The sequence below is a fragment of the Dipodomys merriami genome, unplaced genomic scaffold (assembly GCF_024711535.1).
Source record: "Dipodomys merriami isolate MVZ:Mamm:240054 unplaced genomic scaffold, mDipMer1.0.p SCAF_1, whole genome shotgun sequence".
Lineage (NCBI taxonomy): Eukaryota > Metazoa > Chordata > Mammalia > Rodentia > Heteromyidae > Dipodomys > Dipodomys merriami.
The window spans coordinates 124,279,090-124,295,746 of NW_027202270.1; the positions used below are offsets into that span (position 1 = coordinate 124,279,090).

The 16,657-nt window shown below is 38.9% G+C and overlaps 1 protein-coding gene across 28 annotated transcripts in view; it reads right to left on the reverse strand.

Moving 5' to 3' along the window:
• Nrxn3 (neurexin 3) overlaps positions 1-16,657 on the reverse strand; it is a 1,574,539-nt gene that overhangs the window by 1,090,569 nt on the left and 467,313 nt on the right. For all 28 annotated transcript variants that reach the window (XR_011373379.1, XR_011373377.1, XM_070028703.1 and 25 more), the window contains one exon: positions 13,846-14,007. Coding sequence is in view for 26 of the 28 variants with exons in the window: in XM_070028703.1 (XP_069884804.1) it covers positions 13,846-14,007 (162 nt within the window). In the remaining 2 variants the exon portion in view is untranslated. The remainder of the gene's footprint in view (positions 1-13,845; positions 14,008-16,657) is intronic.

Sequence of the window (16,657 nt, forward strand, 5' to 3'; positions counted from 1 at the left end):
GTCATATTTTGTGATGTTGTTTTTTTCTCCCTGAAATTGCTGTTTTTGCCCAGCTCCTCACTCTTACAAAAATAAACAAGTATCCATTATCTTTGGCTCTTTTTCCTTCAGTAAACCCTCTGTTACATCTCAGTACCCATATCTGAGACCTCAGTCTAAACCTTTATCTATCTATGTAGCTTAGTGAATGACATGGTCCCACAGCCAACTAACATAGCTAGGACGAATCTGTATGTAAACTAGATCAAGAATCAGCAAAGTACTATCTTTGGGCAAAATCCAATCCACTTCCTGCTCTTACAACCTTTACTATTCTTACAAGAATACAGACTCCACTTCATTTGAATATTATCTAAGGTTCTTTGCATGTTACAAAGGCAGAAATTGATCATTGAGCTAAATACCATAGGGGCCACAACACTGAAATTATTTTCCTGTGGAGTCCAGAGTTACTAAACCTCAGTACTCTTGCAATTTGGATGGGATGATGCTTTTTCAGAGAAGGGCAATGTCCTGGGCATTGTAGGGCATACAATATAGCAACATCTTGGCCTCTACCCACCAGAGGCCAGTAGCCTCTTATACCTTCTTCTCCTCACTGTATTTTCACTCTCTTTTAATCAATCTTCCACCTTAGTTTTAACAGCTTGCCATATGTTCTCTTGGGTATAACCTATCCCCAATTGATAATTATTAACATTGCTCTCTGTATAGGAAAAGTTTCTAATCCATGAACTATATAAGATCTTCCCAGGAAATGTGTCCATTTCACTTTACGTTCTAAAGGCCATACTTAGAACATAGTAGAAGCTCACTAAATGAACCATTTAAAGGTATTTAGAAGATCATAAGATAACAACAAAACAATTTAAACCATAAGAATTTTAGACTTGAATGAGATACTGGTGATTATCAAGCCATACCCAATATCAAAACTAAGTTTTGTTTCTTTGAGTAACTTAAACAGCACTCATCATAACAGTTGCCTTCACTATGTGCCAGGTTCAGCTAAAAATTTTATCATATTTATAAAGGAATTCATGCTAAGAATAATAACCTTCATCACAGCCTATTTGATTGCTGAGTTGTTTTTAAATAGGAAATTAGTGTATTCATATTTCACACACATTTCATATGTACACACATTTCATTTATCCACGAGTGAGATTTTTTTTTTACTATCTCCATAAATAAGAGATTGTTCTCATTTGGCAGATGGGATCATTTTTAATTGTGGTTAATATGTAATTTGGAGAAATAGGAACTTCCTTATCATGAGACAAGAAATTCATTTGAGATATGTATTATTTTCCATTAATAAACCTATAGTATATGCAGCATTGTTTGAACTATGAAAACATCTCCGCCTTTGGAAAGGTTTTCTGCCTCCTGGAAAAACTAATACATGGCTAGAGGGCACAACATGACCAAATGAATGGTGACAACAGCTAATATTATTATTGAGAACTCATATATGCCAAACTCAGCTAGAAGTTGTATCTCATCATCTCATTTGATCCTGGTGGACACTATAAAGATATCTACTATATTATGTATGAAGAAAATGAATGTCAGAGGTGCTATCTTTTCCAAACATATATATAGGTTGGAAGCAGAAAACCAAAACTGGAACCTGATGACCTACCTCCAAAGTTGGAGCTCATGTTCATGTATTACATATTATATACATATAACAATTTAAAATATTCAACTAGGAAAAATGAGTTATGATTTCTATACTCACTGCTCTCGATTCCCAAGATTACAGAGAGACAGCTTCTAGCCTCTTAAATTTAGTAACTGCCAGCATCTCTCTTCTAGAAATGACCCTAGCCATCCTATTCTAGTGTCCTTATCTTTCCTTTCTTCCTTCCTTTTTTTTTTTCTTCCTTCCTTCCAGTCATGGGGCCTGAACTCTGGGCCTGAGCGCTGTCCCTCAGCTCTTCAGCTCAAGGCTAGCGCTCTACCACTTGAGCCACAGTGCCACTTCCGGCTTTTTTCTTTTTGCTTATGTGGTGCTGAGGAATTGAACCCAGGTGAACAAGTTTACTTGCCTTGCATGCAAGGCAAGTGCTCTACCACTGAGCCACCTTCCCAGCCCCTCTTCCTTTCTATGTCTCATGACCATCTTGTTTTGCCTCCTTCCATATTATTTCCTAGAGAGAATGCATTCTTCCTCTTCCTGAACTCAAGAACTTGCAAGCCAAAAGAAGGATTTTGTGAGAAGCAGAGCTGATAAGTATACAAATATAGAAGAAACATAATGGAAAGCATGGTCAAAGGTGTAAAAGAAGATTCTGCTGTGCAACAAGGTACACATGGATAATGATATTGTTGTAGACTTAACATGTTGAGGGTATAGTATAGTGTGTGTTCCTTGGACAAAAAGAGTAAAAGGATATGTGTGTAAAAAGAGAAGAGGAATAATTGGAGAATGAAACCCAAGAGATGACACAGAAAGGAAGTGATGGAAAGCATAGGTGAACAAGTTTACAAACGTACACTTATTAACAAGGGGATATCTTCCTCTCTACGATAAAGGGAGAGGGAAATTCATCCCAAATCTGAAGTAGAGATAAGCCCAATAAATTGGCACTCCCTAGCTCAAATCTTTTTACAAGAGCAGCCTAACCAGTCACAGACATTTCCTCCCTCTCACAGTCATGTGACCACTAGACTTTTATTGAATGTCCTAAGATTTCCCTTGTTCTGGGTCCAATATGAAGTTGCAGCATCCTTGGATCAGAATGATGTCTTCCTGATCTCTGTATGATAGATTCCTTCTTTCATTTTAGATCTCAATTTCATTAATACATACATGTTTTCTTTTTCCTGTCCTACTCAGTTGAATATACTCACTAATGCATTATTCTCTTTATTTCCTTTATGTTACTTATGATTATCTGAAAATAATCTAATCAATTACCTTCAGATTTACTATTAGTGTCCTTCAGCCACATTTCACTGGTGCAGAGACCTTGTATCTGCCAAATACTGACCACATCCTCTAACACTTAGAACAGACCTTATGACATCATCAGTGTGCCATGAAGATATAGTGCACTCAGTAACAAGTGATAGAGTGACATCTTGTCAAGAAAATAAATATAAGCAGAATTTGAGCTCTGGAGCAATAATCATATCACTGATATTATCCACTAATATTTATTAAATTATTAAAGAATATGTGTGACAGGCTGCTGGCGGGCAGAGGCAGCAGAGAAAAGCCACTTCCTTATACACCACCGGTTCTAATTATATACCACCTGTCCCTATCATCCTGTCCTTTGGGGGCACTAGCCCAAAACTCTTCAAACTCGCAAAACAAGTTCCTGCTGGCCCCGGCCAGGCCATATAAACCCTGCTACAACCAGACTCTGGGCAACCTCTTGGATCCCAACAAGGGAGTTCACCCAGGAGCGTACCCCAAAAACTTTCCTTCCTTCACCTTTATCTCCTCCTGCGTGTTCTTTCCTCACCTAAAACCTTACAATGTGAAATACATTCATGTGCTAGAGCCTGTGTTTGAATCTAAGAGGGACTGTTTGATCCACATCAATCTTTGTTCTTTCCTTCTAGAAGTTCATGCTATAGAGAAAACACCGTGTGATAGAAACTATAATCAGAATTACTTGCATTTAACTTGGGAACTGAGAACCTGTAAAACAATTCTTCTAATTTGTGCAAAGAGAAACAAGAAAACAGTGCTATAGGAACCCTAAGGATACTTAATTTCAGAGTTTGGCACGCAAATGTGGAGGATGAAGAGGTACTCATGAGACAGAAGAGAGAGGAAGTAAAGATAACTCTCCAAAGAAGTTTCCTGTTGAGTAGTAAATGAACTAAGATAGAAATTGAACAGAAGAAAGGATCAAGGCTAGGACAGAGATAAAGAGAAGACCAAAGATGATTAAAGATAAAAGATATCCTAAAAGGACTAAATTTCACACAACAGGATAGTATTACTTTTTGGAGAGTAATAAAAGAGATTGTGCTATAAACCATGAGGAAAGAGGGCACCACAATAATTCTAGGGAAGGAGAGGGAAAAAATCTTAGCAAAGATGATGCAAACCAGAGCCTACGTTGATATTGGCTAGTAAGGGAAATGCTGATGTAGAAAAAAGGCGGAAACTTAAAACAAGTATTTTCTTGGGGTAGTTGTACACAGGAGTTGGCATTCAGCAGAGCAGTTTTTGAATGCAGTGCCTTTCAATCAATGTCACACTGTTTAGCATTCCCATCCACTCCTCCCACCTCCTCCACTTTTCTTAATATTAGGTTGAGTATTGAATTTTTTGCCATTTAACAAAGCATTTTATGTATACAATGCATCTTGATCTGTGTCGTCCCTTCAACATTTCCCCCTTTTTACCCACCCCTTCTCGTATTTTTCTCAGGTCTCTGGCATATACAGTGCATCTTTGTCTGCATTGTACTCATTTCCCCCTTTCATTCTTCTACTCTCTCCTCTTTATCTCACCTCTCCCCTCCCCTACAAGTACCCATCTCCTAGTACTCATTTTGTTGGGCTTTGATTTAGTCTTTCTAAAGAATTATACTGTTTGTGTTCTCCCTAGATTCTATTATATCCACTGGGATGCCACCTAGTGTTCTTATTTCTAGATTTATAGGCACATTCTAGTTCCCACTAATGAGGGAAAAGCGCACCCTGAGCTTCTTTGGGTCTGGCTTACTTCACTTATCTTAATCCTCTCCAAGTCTTTCCTTATGAATGGTTCAATGTCATTCTAATGGATGTGTAGAATTCTATTGTGTATAGATACCATTTTTCCTTGACCCATTTGTGGGTCAAGAGGGGCACATGAGCGTATTTCACATCTTGGCTATAGTAAATAAAGATGTAATAAACATGGCTGTGGTGGTGGCTTTAGTGTATCCTTGCTTATGCTCTACTGGATAACTGCCCAAAAGTGGAATTGTTAGGTCATAGGGTAATTCTATGTTTAGGTTTTTGAGGGCCCTCCATACTGCTTTCCAGAGTGGTTTAACACGTTTACATACCCACCAACAGTGCAATAGAGTTCCCTTTTGGTCACATCCATTCAGCATTTGTTATTGTTAGTTTTCTTGCGAATGGTATTCTAACTGAGGTGAGGTAGAATTGCAGTGTTGTTTTGATTTGTATTTTCTTTGTGGCCAGAGATGTTCAACATTTTTGTATGTATCTATTATTGGCCATATTTACTTCTTCTGAGAAGTCTTTCTTTAAGTCATTAGCGCATTTATTAATTGGGTTGTTTGAGAGATCAAATTTTTGAGCTCTAAGTATGTTTTGGATATTAGTTCTTGTCCGATGGATAGCTGGTAAAAATCTCCCATTCTGTGATCTTTCTACTTAGCTTGTTAGTTATGTCCTTTATTGTGCAGTGTTACCCTGTAGTAACTAGCATGTAGTGTTACTACCCTATGTAGCAACTTCCCAGATTTGGGAAGTGAAAAATGTGCCTTTATATCTCTCTTAAAATTTGAGCAGAGACTAGTTGTGTACACCATCCATATGGGAAATGAAACACAAGGTTACAGAAGCACCATAATAATGGAATAATTGTTTCATCATTTACCAAACAATTTAAAAAGACATTAGCTAATTAATTAGCTCAATGATTGCTTTATCCCTGCAGGTATATGTGTACAAAGACTGGTGGGTTTTATTCTTTTAATCTCCTTTGAGGCATCTGACGACACAAGAGATTTTTGTCTCAGTGGGAATGTTGTAGTAGATTACATTTGCTGTAAATAAGTGACAATTTTAGAAAGCAATAAGTTCCACTGAGCTTATTTATCTTGAAGACGGGAAAGAAAATTTCAGAGCTAAATAAGGGACTCCCCAAACAGAATGACTATTCATAACAAGTTTAGGGCTTTGGAGAGAAATATCTTGAACTTTGCAGAAAATATGGAACTGGAACAAAAGGAAAGAGGTGCTGTACATCTCAAGACAGAAGTTTCCACTGATTGGTGTGTATAACTCTTCCCTTTCTGGTCTCATAATGAAAATCATTGCTCCATTAGCAGGTTGAGTAATATCAGTATTCCCAGTCAAAGTGGGAAATCAAGCACAAACTGCCTTCCTCTCAGAACAATCAATGGCAAGGTAAAAGAAATAGGTAATTGTATCCTGTCTCCCAGCAGGACATTTTTGCCTGATTAAATGACCTCGCCTGTGAAGTGGAACCTCTAAATGATAGCGAGAGACTATTGCTTAGAGTGGATTTAACCACAGATTCACCAGCCTTCCCTTGAGGAGCTCCTTTCCTGTTCCTTGTCACCATGAGGAGCTAGTAGACATGGAAGCTGTGGAGCCATGATACCAATGGTATTCTTCTCTTAACCCAAATGCTCATAACTGTGTCATGGGTAAGACCTTGCTCACTCACTCTAACTTAAATTATTGTTAGTAGAATTCACTTTGTGTGTGTGTGTGTTTGTGTGTGTTAAATTAAGGAATATGCACGAAGCATGTAGCTCTGTGTAGACACACAACTCACATGAAGTCACATATGCTCAACAACTGTTGGTCTTTATTACTGCCAATATAATTATAATGAACAGGATGTGATTCTAGGTTCTGGAGAGGATAGCCATATAGATGAAAGGAAATCATTATAAATAACTAATAGGTGATGGCCATGGCTGGAAATATCAGTCCTACCATGAAGTTAGCCCAGTGATTACACATATCTACATGTGGATGCATATAATCAACTGTCTTGGGGGTTAATGAAGAAAATCTACTAAACAGTGAGCCTGGATAAATCAAGCAGCTCTTTTATTCTTTATAGGTATCTCATTCTCTGTAGATACTGCAGAGCTATACAATATTCCTGGAAGATATCTATAAAATTATCTGCTCATTTGGTAGTAGACTCTCCACATCAATGCCCAATCTCTGTTTGGATATCCTGAGTGTCAGAATGCTCATTAATTTGAAAACCGTGCTAGACAGCTCTCATTGAGAATTATTCCTTGTTTTAAGTACCTAACCTCCACTAATTAGCCTTGGTCCTTCTTCTTAAGGATTTATATGTCACATTTAATTTCATTTCCATAGGACAGCTCTTTATGTATGAAGCCAACTCTCAACTTCTGGGTGCAGGAATCTTTTCTTTCATAAGCTTGAGGACCCTAGACTCATTAGTTGATTCTTTTTACTTGAAGATCTTGAATATTTTCAGACCTCACCTCTAAATATGTCCTAAACTGTCAGCTAGCTAACATTTTAATAGATTATCAACTGGAACTGAATGGAGCATTCCAGAATCACACTAGCAGAGGATGATGGTGACTTCAATGAGGATAATCATAATAAAATGTTAAACATTGTTCTAAGCATTTTACATACATTATTTTAATATAAAAACTCCATGAACTATACATTATTATTGTCCCTGTTAATAAATAGGCAAATCCTAGCACAAAGAGGGCTAGGTAACTTATCCTGCATCACACAGCTAACAGAAGTAGAGCTGAACTTCACAGCCAGGAACACAAGATCCAAAACCTGCTTTCTTAGTCAATAAATTATACTGTAAACCTGTCACACACACACCCTTTATTTTATAGATTATGACTATTAATTCAGGTCCAATCATGTAATCCTACATTTTCTCTCATGCCCAGTTTTCCACCGTCAAGTTGATAGGCAACTAGATTCCTATTCTTGATTTCTTTTGATTAAACCACCCAGAACTCCTAATTTCTCTAGCATTCTAACTGTAGAAACAAAAGAGAAATAACTCTTTTTTTTTTTTTTTTTTTTGCCCAGAACTAGCCCATTTTATTTGCGCCAGTAATAGGGCTTGAACTCAGGACCTGGGTGCTTTCCCTTAGCTTTCCTGCTCAAGTCTGGTCCTCCATCACTTGAGCCACAGCTCCACTTCCATCTCCTTGGTGGCTAACTGGAAATAAGAGTCTCAAACTGTCTTCAGCTCACAGTCTTCTGATCTCAGCCTCTTGGGTAACTAAGATACAGGCATGAGCCACTGGCACCCAACCCATAACTAATCAATTTTGTTTCAACACAAAAGTAATTAAGTGTATAAATAATTACTACATTAACATGGGTATAGTGCTTTATATCTCATTAAGCAACTCCATGTTTTTAAATCTCATTTGGTCCCCACATAAAAACACTTAATGTTATCTGTCTTTATAGGTAAGAACATTTGAGGTTAAAGACAGCAAGGTGGCATACTCAGTATCTAGCACCTGATAAGGAATGATTCTAAGCAGGACTCTAACCCAGGAAATGTGCTCCTAGAGCCTGCCATACCCTAAGCTCTCATGCTGACTCAACTCCTCCTTTGCAATTTGCTGGCACTAGAGCTACACACTAATACTGGAAAGAATGAGGGTGCTTAGGCCCAAAGCCATGATCTGAATTCATCTAGATCAGGCATTTGTGTCACCTGAGAAATCAGGAAGTATCCCAAGATAAGCACTTGGGAAGCAATCAATTAAAGGAAAAGAGGAATAGAGGAGAAATAGAAAGACACTGCATGTAGAAGCAAGAAGGTGATGTAAATGTAAACCAGGAGAGAAATCGAGGGATAGCATAGGAGATGGCCGCAAAAGTCAGAGTAACATAAAATTAGTATGTTAAAAAAAAGTCAACAACAAACACATTATCTGAAAGCCTGCAGGTGCCAGCAATTCAAATAAACGTATAGCAATTAACAGAATTAACACAGCCTTAAATAGCTTGGCTCACCAGATGCGGACCCTTATCAGGGTTCTATAAAATGTAAAGTTATTACAGATTAAACCATTAATCATCTGTTCAGAGACAATCTCTGGCTGCAAAACCCTGTTTGGTTTTAAAGGCTAATAACCACAAAGGACGTGGAATGTAATATGTGCAATGATGTTCTACCCAATCCTGTCCCCTTTAAATATGAGTTCCCTTCTCCCAGTTCTCCTGATTTCCCATCCTACCTATTAGAAAAGAGAAGCAAGAGAGTACTGGTCTGCCTCTGGAAGCACTTGCGAATCCCCATTAGCATGTAGAGGTCGCAGAACATGAGGAGAGGAGAGACATATGGAGGAGAAAGAGGTTGAGTGGAGAATGAACCAAATCAACTACACAGAAGCCCAACCACACAGGAGGGCATTGTGAATGGGCTGGAGTAAGGACCCTGGGTCCGGAAGAGACACTAGTGGTTAGAGTTAATGTTTGTTTATGCAATTCAGTCTGAACTTGGCTTTCCTCTCCTGTTCAGTGCTTCATCTAGCAACAATATCTTGGTACTGCTAAGGACAGAGGAAAGAAGAAAGTATGTGCAAACAGGGAGGACTGTTAGATACTGAAATATTCAAGAGGCAATGCTTTTCTGTAGTAACTTTTCACAGTACTATTCTCCTTGTCCAGTGCTGATTACTCTTCCTATCTCTGTTCTTCACCTTCCTAGGGGAAAAAAGAAAGTACAATGGGGCGGGTGGGGAGTGTAGGTATTCTAACTTCAGGAATAAAAGGCTGATGAATAAAGTGCCACTGCATAGCTAAAATCCTTCTATGGCTCATATTATCTAGAGAATAGTACACAAGAGTGCAGCATGAAATAAAGCCCTATGTTACCTGATCTGTAGCTAACATTGCAGTTATATCACCACAATTCCTAGTCTTGCACTTTGTGCTGTGGAATTAGTAACTACTTATAAGTTCCTCACCAGATACCACCCATTTGCCTTTACTCAAGCTATCTTCTCAGCCTCTACCACTCTTCCCTCTTCCCTCCTATTTCTCAAGCACCACGTGGGACAGTATTTCTTCTGTGGGGCCCTCTCCAGACCCCAGAATATGTTGTCTTTTGTCTCAGCAGCCCTAGTGGTTTCTGTCTCTTATGAATTTTTTAAATAAATTTGTCTTTTATGAAGCTTAAATATAGCCTGGCACCAGTGGCTCCATGCTAGTAAACTTACCTGCTCAGGAAGCTAAGATCTGAGCATCAGAGTTCAAAGCCAGCTCAGGTAGGAAAGTCAGTGAAACTCTTATCTCCAATTAACTACCAAAAAATCCAGAAATGGCTTTGTGGCTCAAAGTGATAGAGCACTGGCCTTGAGCACAAAAACTCAGGGACAATGCCCAGGTCCTGAGTTCAAGCTCTAGGACTGGCACCTGTATGTGTGTGTGTGTGTGTGTGTGTGTGTGTGTGTGTGTGTGTGTGTGTGTGTGTGTGTGTGTGTGTGTGTGTGTGTGTGTGTGTGTATACAAACATACATGTGTGTGTCTCCTGTCCCACTAAGTATAAAATCCTCTAAGGCAAGATCCTTATTTGATTCATCTCTGTATCTTAGTGTAGTTGTTGTCATGCTATATGTTTTGTGTCTTCCCACATATTTCGCATATTGAAACTCTAATGCCAATAATGATGGTACTTGGAGATGGTGCCTTTGGGAAATGACTAGGTCATGGGGGAAAATTCTTCAAGATTGGCTCAGTACCTTTATCATGGTGACCCAGAGTATTCAATGACCCTCATATCAGATACCTCAGGGAAGTGGGTAAACTTGTTGAAAGACTCAATTATCACTATGCAAACATGGTCTTTAATTTATACCAAAAAAGTCGGGTGGGGAATAGTACCTAAAGACAATTATTCACAAAAACATTTAGCAAATTAATAAATCAATAAGTGATTATTCAGAAGTCCCAGAACTATTCTAACAGCTGGAGTCCTAAGGAGAACAAAAGCAAGACAGACACCTTAAAATGTGAACATCTGAAGAGGAACAAGATGCTGACTTTGTGACCGTTTAGTGAACATGAATCTTACAGTGATAGCAAGGGTAGAGAACCACAGCAGTTTGATGACAACTTGGGCATGCCTTTTGTGACTTTTTTTATTACAGAGATTTTGTATTATCAGTGGTATGAACACAGGTTGGGATTCCGTCACTTTAGCTCTCAATAGCAGGGCCAATCTTAGATTTCAGGTGTGAAAGAACTAGTTTCAAAAATAAAACCTATTTGTTCCACAGGCAAAGAACTGTCCATGATTCTGGAAGAGAAATCCCATCTTCCTTTCACCACATCCCAATCTGATGAAAAATAACATATAATAGCACCCAGTCCAGTTTGAGAAAACTGAGAACCACAAATGATTAAAAAAAAAAACCACAGAGGGAAAAAATAGAAAGAGAGATAGGAAAGGGAAGATAGCATTGTACAAGAACTAGAGCAAGCCTATCTAAAGGTGAGATGATCAAAATGGGATTTAACCTGGAGCTAAATGCAATCATAGTGGGAAGTTCTTCTTGTTCACTAATTTATTAAAGACAAAAAGTAAGAATAAGAGATTTCCTCTGACATTCACAGAAAGCGAGTTGTAAGAATTAAGTGGAGAATAATAAGACTACTTTTGACTCAAAGGTATGTGTTCAAGCACTCAGACAAACAAGAAGGCCTCTCTGTTTCTTAGAAAGACCATAAGATTCTCTATGCACAGCAGAGATAGGATGGAATGTAACAGAATTCTCATTTTGACTGCTACTTCATGCTTTGGATATTCCTTTTGCTAACTTAGTCTGTATTTAAACACAGATTCATGCAGCTTCCTGATAGTTAGTTCTAATAGTGACAGTATTTTCAAAACTACCTCAAATTTTTGAGCTAGTGACACTCCTGACAGACTTTTGAATATTTTGGCTTTTTACTTGGGAAGCATATGTGGTGTGTGGTGTGTGTGTGTGTGTGTGTGTGTGTGTGTGTGTAAGCTTTGGTGTGGTGTGGTGTGTATGTGTGTGTGTGTGTGTGTGTGTGTGTGTGTGTGTGTGTGTGTGTGTGTGTGTGTGTGTTATCTTAGGTTCCGCATAAGTCAACTTTGTATTTTTCTGAGATTTGTTTTAAAATGTTCAAGGCTATCCTTCCTAGTTAATAGATCAAAGATTTGTGATTCAGAAATTGCTCTTCTGTCTCAAAATACATCGCTGAGAAATGTTTCAATATGATTATGTATAGGAGAAAAGTGTACCCTTTAATCTCATCTAGGAAATTCCATGTTCAGAACTGTTGCACTATGGAAATGGAGGAAATTTCCATGGCAACATATTCTTTCATTTACTCTTGAGCCACATCTTGCTAATGCAAAAGTTGTAATCTAGTTTTGATGGGAGTACAATTCCAATGTGGTGTGATTTAACAGTGGTTAAGTGTCTTTCAGGGTTCTTTACATATTGAGTAGTTTATGCCTGTATTCTATCCAAATAGGAGAAAATCCCAGGAAAGAAGTGCTCTAGGCCTACCATAATTCCTTCAGAAATGACAGTGAAATCCCCAAAGCCAGCAGGACCCGAGGTAACATACGCAAAGAAAAGAAAAGCAGTCTTTGGATTCTCCTCTTAATTTGCCTTTAAGACTGAGGACAGTACAAAGCTATAATTGGATTGTTCCTTCCTTGTCATGTTTTTCCTTTCCACCCTTTCCTCTCAATTCACATAGGGTTTATTGCAACAAGACTTAGCTCAAATGTCACTTCTTCTCTAAACCTGACTACCACTAAAATGTATCTGCTTCTTCCACTCAGTCAAAGCATTTAGACTGTGGCACTGAACACCATGTGTTCAGTGTAATTATTTACTTACTGATCACAATTTTCCTTCTTAGATGATAGTCTGAGCATGGAGACTATGCCTTATAAAGACCCACCAAGTTTAGCTACAGCATATTAAAATGTACCTGATTATTATTTAATAATTTGATCCACTCAATAAATCCTTACTTTGCACCTATTATATGCCAGGCAAAACAGACACATTTCTTGTCTTAACATGATGGTTTTGCAGTCCAGTGACATAAATGAATGCAAGTGTGGTGCCATCTCTTATATATCTGTGGTTCAACAAATTTCACATAACCATAATAAGAATAAAACGTATGCCCTGAGAGGAAGCTCATACAATGTCACAAGAGATTTTTATCTACAAGAAGGAACACTGTTAGCTTCTCACAGAATTTCCCTAGGGATATGGTTATAGATATCTCAGGCAATCAAGCTTAGCTTAGATTAAACAAAAATGTACAGTGTACTGTTCTGATGACAGAGTGTTCTGAAAGAATTCAACCAATCAAGTCTGATTCTTTTTGCCTCAACAATTGACCTTAGAGATTGAACTTCCACTTGAATGAAGATCCTTTGCTCTCAGATAGAGATCTCAACACATCAGCTACAATGGTTGAAAATGAATAATGGCAAAAACCCACTGCTTTCTTGAAGCTATGGCTACTAGCTTTCAGAAAAGCAAGGAAGGAAGGAAGGAAGGAAAGAAGGAAGGAAGGGAGGAAGGGAGGGAGGGAAGGAAAAAGGAAGGGAGGGAGGGAGGGAGGGAGGGAGGGAGGGAGGGAGGAAGAACTTCTGAGCCTTAACGTTATAGTCTGAGAATTTTCCTTCATTTCAATAATGACACTCATAGGGACGCCACACTTGGCAAAGGTAAAATAATGTATCTTATTTTTTGTACACACAAGCAGAAATTGAGCTACTTCTAGCTAGAGTTAGAAAGCACAAAATCAGACTTCACAAGTGTCAACTTCCTTGTGCGTTCAAAGGCCTTTCATTTGTATCACCGCATTTAATTTATAAAGCACAGAGACCTGTGGGACAAGAGACTCCATTAATTAAATTAAATAGTCATAGTGACATATTTCAATGACAAACCCAAAGTTGCCCAGCCAGCATATACTAGTACCAAGGAGTAGGATATCTCCAAAGCCCTCTCCTCTTATAAATTAGATTAGACATCAGATACAGTCATTGATAGAATGATCTCATTTGTTCATAAATAGCTATAAGACACAGTGCATTTAATGGAGGTGTGTGAACTTTACCTCTTTAAGACAACCCATGAAGTTGTTGCTCACAGGTGAACCTGGCAAGTCAGCTGTACTTGGGCTTCCTCCCACGTAGAAGAAATCATCAGAGCCCAGCATGGTATAATCCTCCTGAGTGTAGCCCGTTGTGGTGAGGATGCCATCCACAGAGATTGTCACCTGGTGATGGGACATAGGGACAGAAAAAATTCCCAACAATGACCTTACAGTTCTATCAAACTCCACTGACTTCCCCTACTTGTAGCATCACTGTCTTTACGATTTTGGTGAAGTATTCTTTGTCAATTTGCTTTGCTTTTAGTATGTGCATCCAAGTTCCATTTTCTGGTCTGCTCCCTGTGTTCCAAGCCTACAGCCTACACATGGGAGAGTTTGTTAGAATTGCCAAGTCCAACACCTTGTTCTACCCATTTCACATCTTTCTCAGTCAGGCTAGAAAATGGAACCATCCTCGGACGATATCACTTGACTTAGTTTATTGCTAAAATGATGTGAATTTTCTTATATGATTGTTAATCATGGTGGTAATGAAAAACAGCAAAGGAGACATTTGACAATGGGGTTTGTTAGGGGTTGGTCTTTGGTTGTTGATGGTTTTTCTTTTTTTTCTTTTCTTTTTAAATTTGTTTCTTTCTTGGCTCACGCCACATGACAGACATGCATTGTGGGAGGGAAGGAGAAGGGTCTGTATTCGGATGTGCTGAGGATGATTCATGCTATGGACCCCAAGATACCAACCCCCGCCCTCCTTCAGCTGCTACCACCACCAAGAGAAGAAATAACCGAAACCCAAAAGGCAACTCAAACAAAATATTTTTAAAAGGAATGGTGATAACGCCCATGGGGGAATGAAAATAGCACCCAAACACCCAACGTCCATTAGAGGAACAGAGGGCAAAGAAAAAAGATGGCACCTCAAAGCGTGCACACACCATACATTAAAGCTCCCATGCGAAAATAATCTGGAGCCAGAGAAAAGGCAGAAGAAAACAAAAAAGACTGTGGGAAAGGGTGAGGAGAAATAGAAGAATCAAAGTCAACTTCACACTTACATGCACTGAACAAACTGAAAAAGGAGATGGGATGGGTTAAAAAAAAAATCACTCAAAACTAAAAATAAAATAAAAATAAATTCCTTCCCCTACCTGCCACCTCCCTCACTAAAGTAAGAAAGAAAAAGAAAGGAAAAAAAAGAAAAGAAAAGAAAGTCCAAACCCAACCCCAAAAATATATGAAGTATGAGTGGAGAATGCAGATTGAGGAAACCAAAGAGAAGAAAATAGAATTGGGTTAATGGTTAATAGGTTGTTAGTAAGGGGGAGGAAAATGATGGGACAAGTACTGATGCCAATGGGATGTTCCACTAGACAGGACCATGCCATGCAGAGCTGGATGGGGAACACAATTAGTGGAGCTCCCTTCGGTCATGGTGATGGGAGGATAAGGAAATAGAAAGGGAAGGAAGAGTATAGGACCAGGAGCACCTTCACCCCCAGATCACCTGCAGCAGCTATAGCCACACAAAAGGGGAAAAGAAAAGGGATTAGGGAGTGCGGGAAGGAGAGGAAAGAGAAAGGAAGAAGAGAAGGGGGCAGAGGAAGACACTGAGACAAGGATGTCTCACTAGAAATCTCTGTCGTTCCTAGTCTGTAATTTGGCAGTTGCAAAAGAATAAAACAAAATTTTAACTAAATGGAAACATTCCCATAAAAATACGTTTAAGGGAGGAGGGGTAGTAACTAGAGAAAAGGAACATGGCTTCACCCAACTCAATGAAATATTATTTCTAGGACAGGCATAGATCCCTGTCCAATTTTATTTTAAGGAAAAAGAAAACTATTGCATTCGGTTTTCCGACAACAAAATAAAAAGTTGAAAAAAGAAGGAGAAATAAATATAAGGAGAATCAAAGAGGAGGTATGGGGCAGGGGAGGAGAAGAGGGGCAACACACGGCAAACCCAAAAAAAGAGACAATAAGAATGATATCTACCAGACAATGTAGTTTGTTTACCATAGCGTGTCCGATGCCTGAGTGCTTTGCGGAGAAGGGGGAAGAAAGGAAATTAAAAATTGTGAACAGAACGATTGTTAATTAAAAAAACTAAAAACAAAGATGAGTCGTTAGGGTGTTAGTACATTAGTCGGTTAGTAAATGACACATTGCATGAATGATCTTGTGTTAGTTTTTCAAAAAAAAGATACCCAACACAGAAAGAGAGGGTGGGGGGACGACAATGAGACCTGGACTTCATGGAAAACCCGGCCCCAGGGACAGAGCCAGGATAAGAGTGGTCCACTGGCTCCCTCCCAGTACCGCTCAAACCACACTTCATCTCAATGCCCACTACTAGCATTATACTTACTTCCCAGGACCTCTTTTGAATGAATACTGCCCAGGCTCCCTTCCCACCCTCTAAATCATACACATTCCCCTGTTCTGAAAGAAAAGACACCCAAAGTTTACAGTTCAGCAAATAGAGAAACAGCTACATATCAAATAGGTTGGGTTGCGGGGTGGGGCGGGGGGAGGTTGCTATTTTTCACATCTGAATCTAACTCCAGTAGGACCTTGTTCTAGAAAGAATTGAAATCCATGTAGGACACACCTCACAAAGGATTTTCATTGGCAATATAAAGATCCCCGGGCCCCATATGGATTTGTGCAATTTGTGCATTTTAGAATAATTCTGTCAGTTATAATGCACCAATTAAAAGAAGTTAAGTCTTCTGTATTGACTAATGAGGTTATCATGTTTTATTGACTTTGCCAGAATGGGTGGGAGTGGGGAGGAACCTCTCTGCCTACAT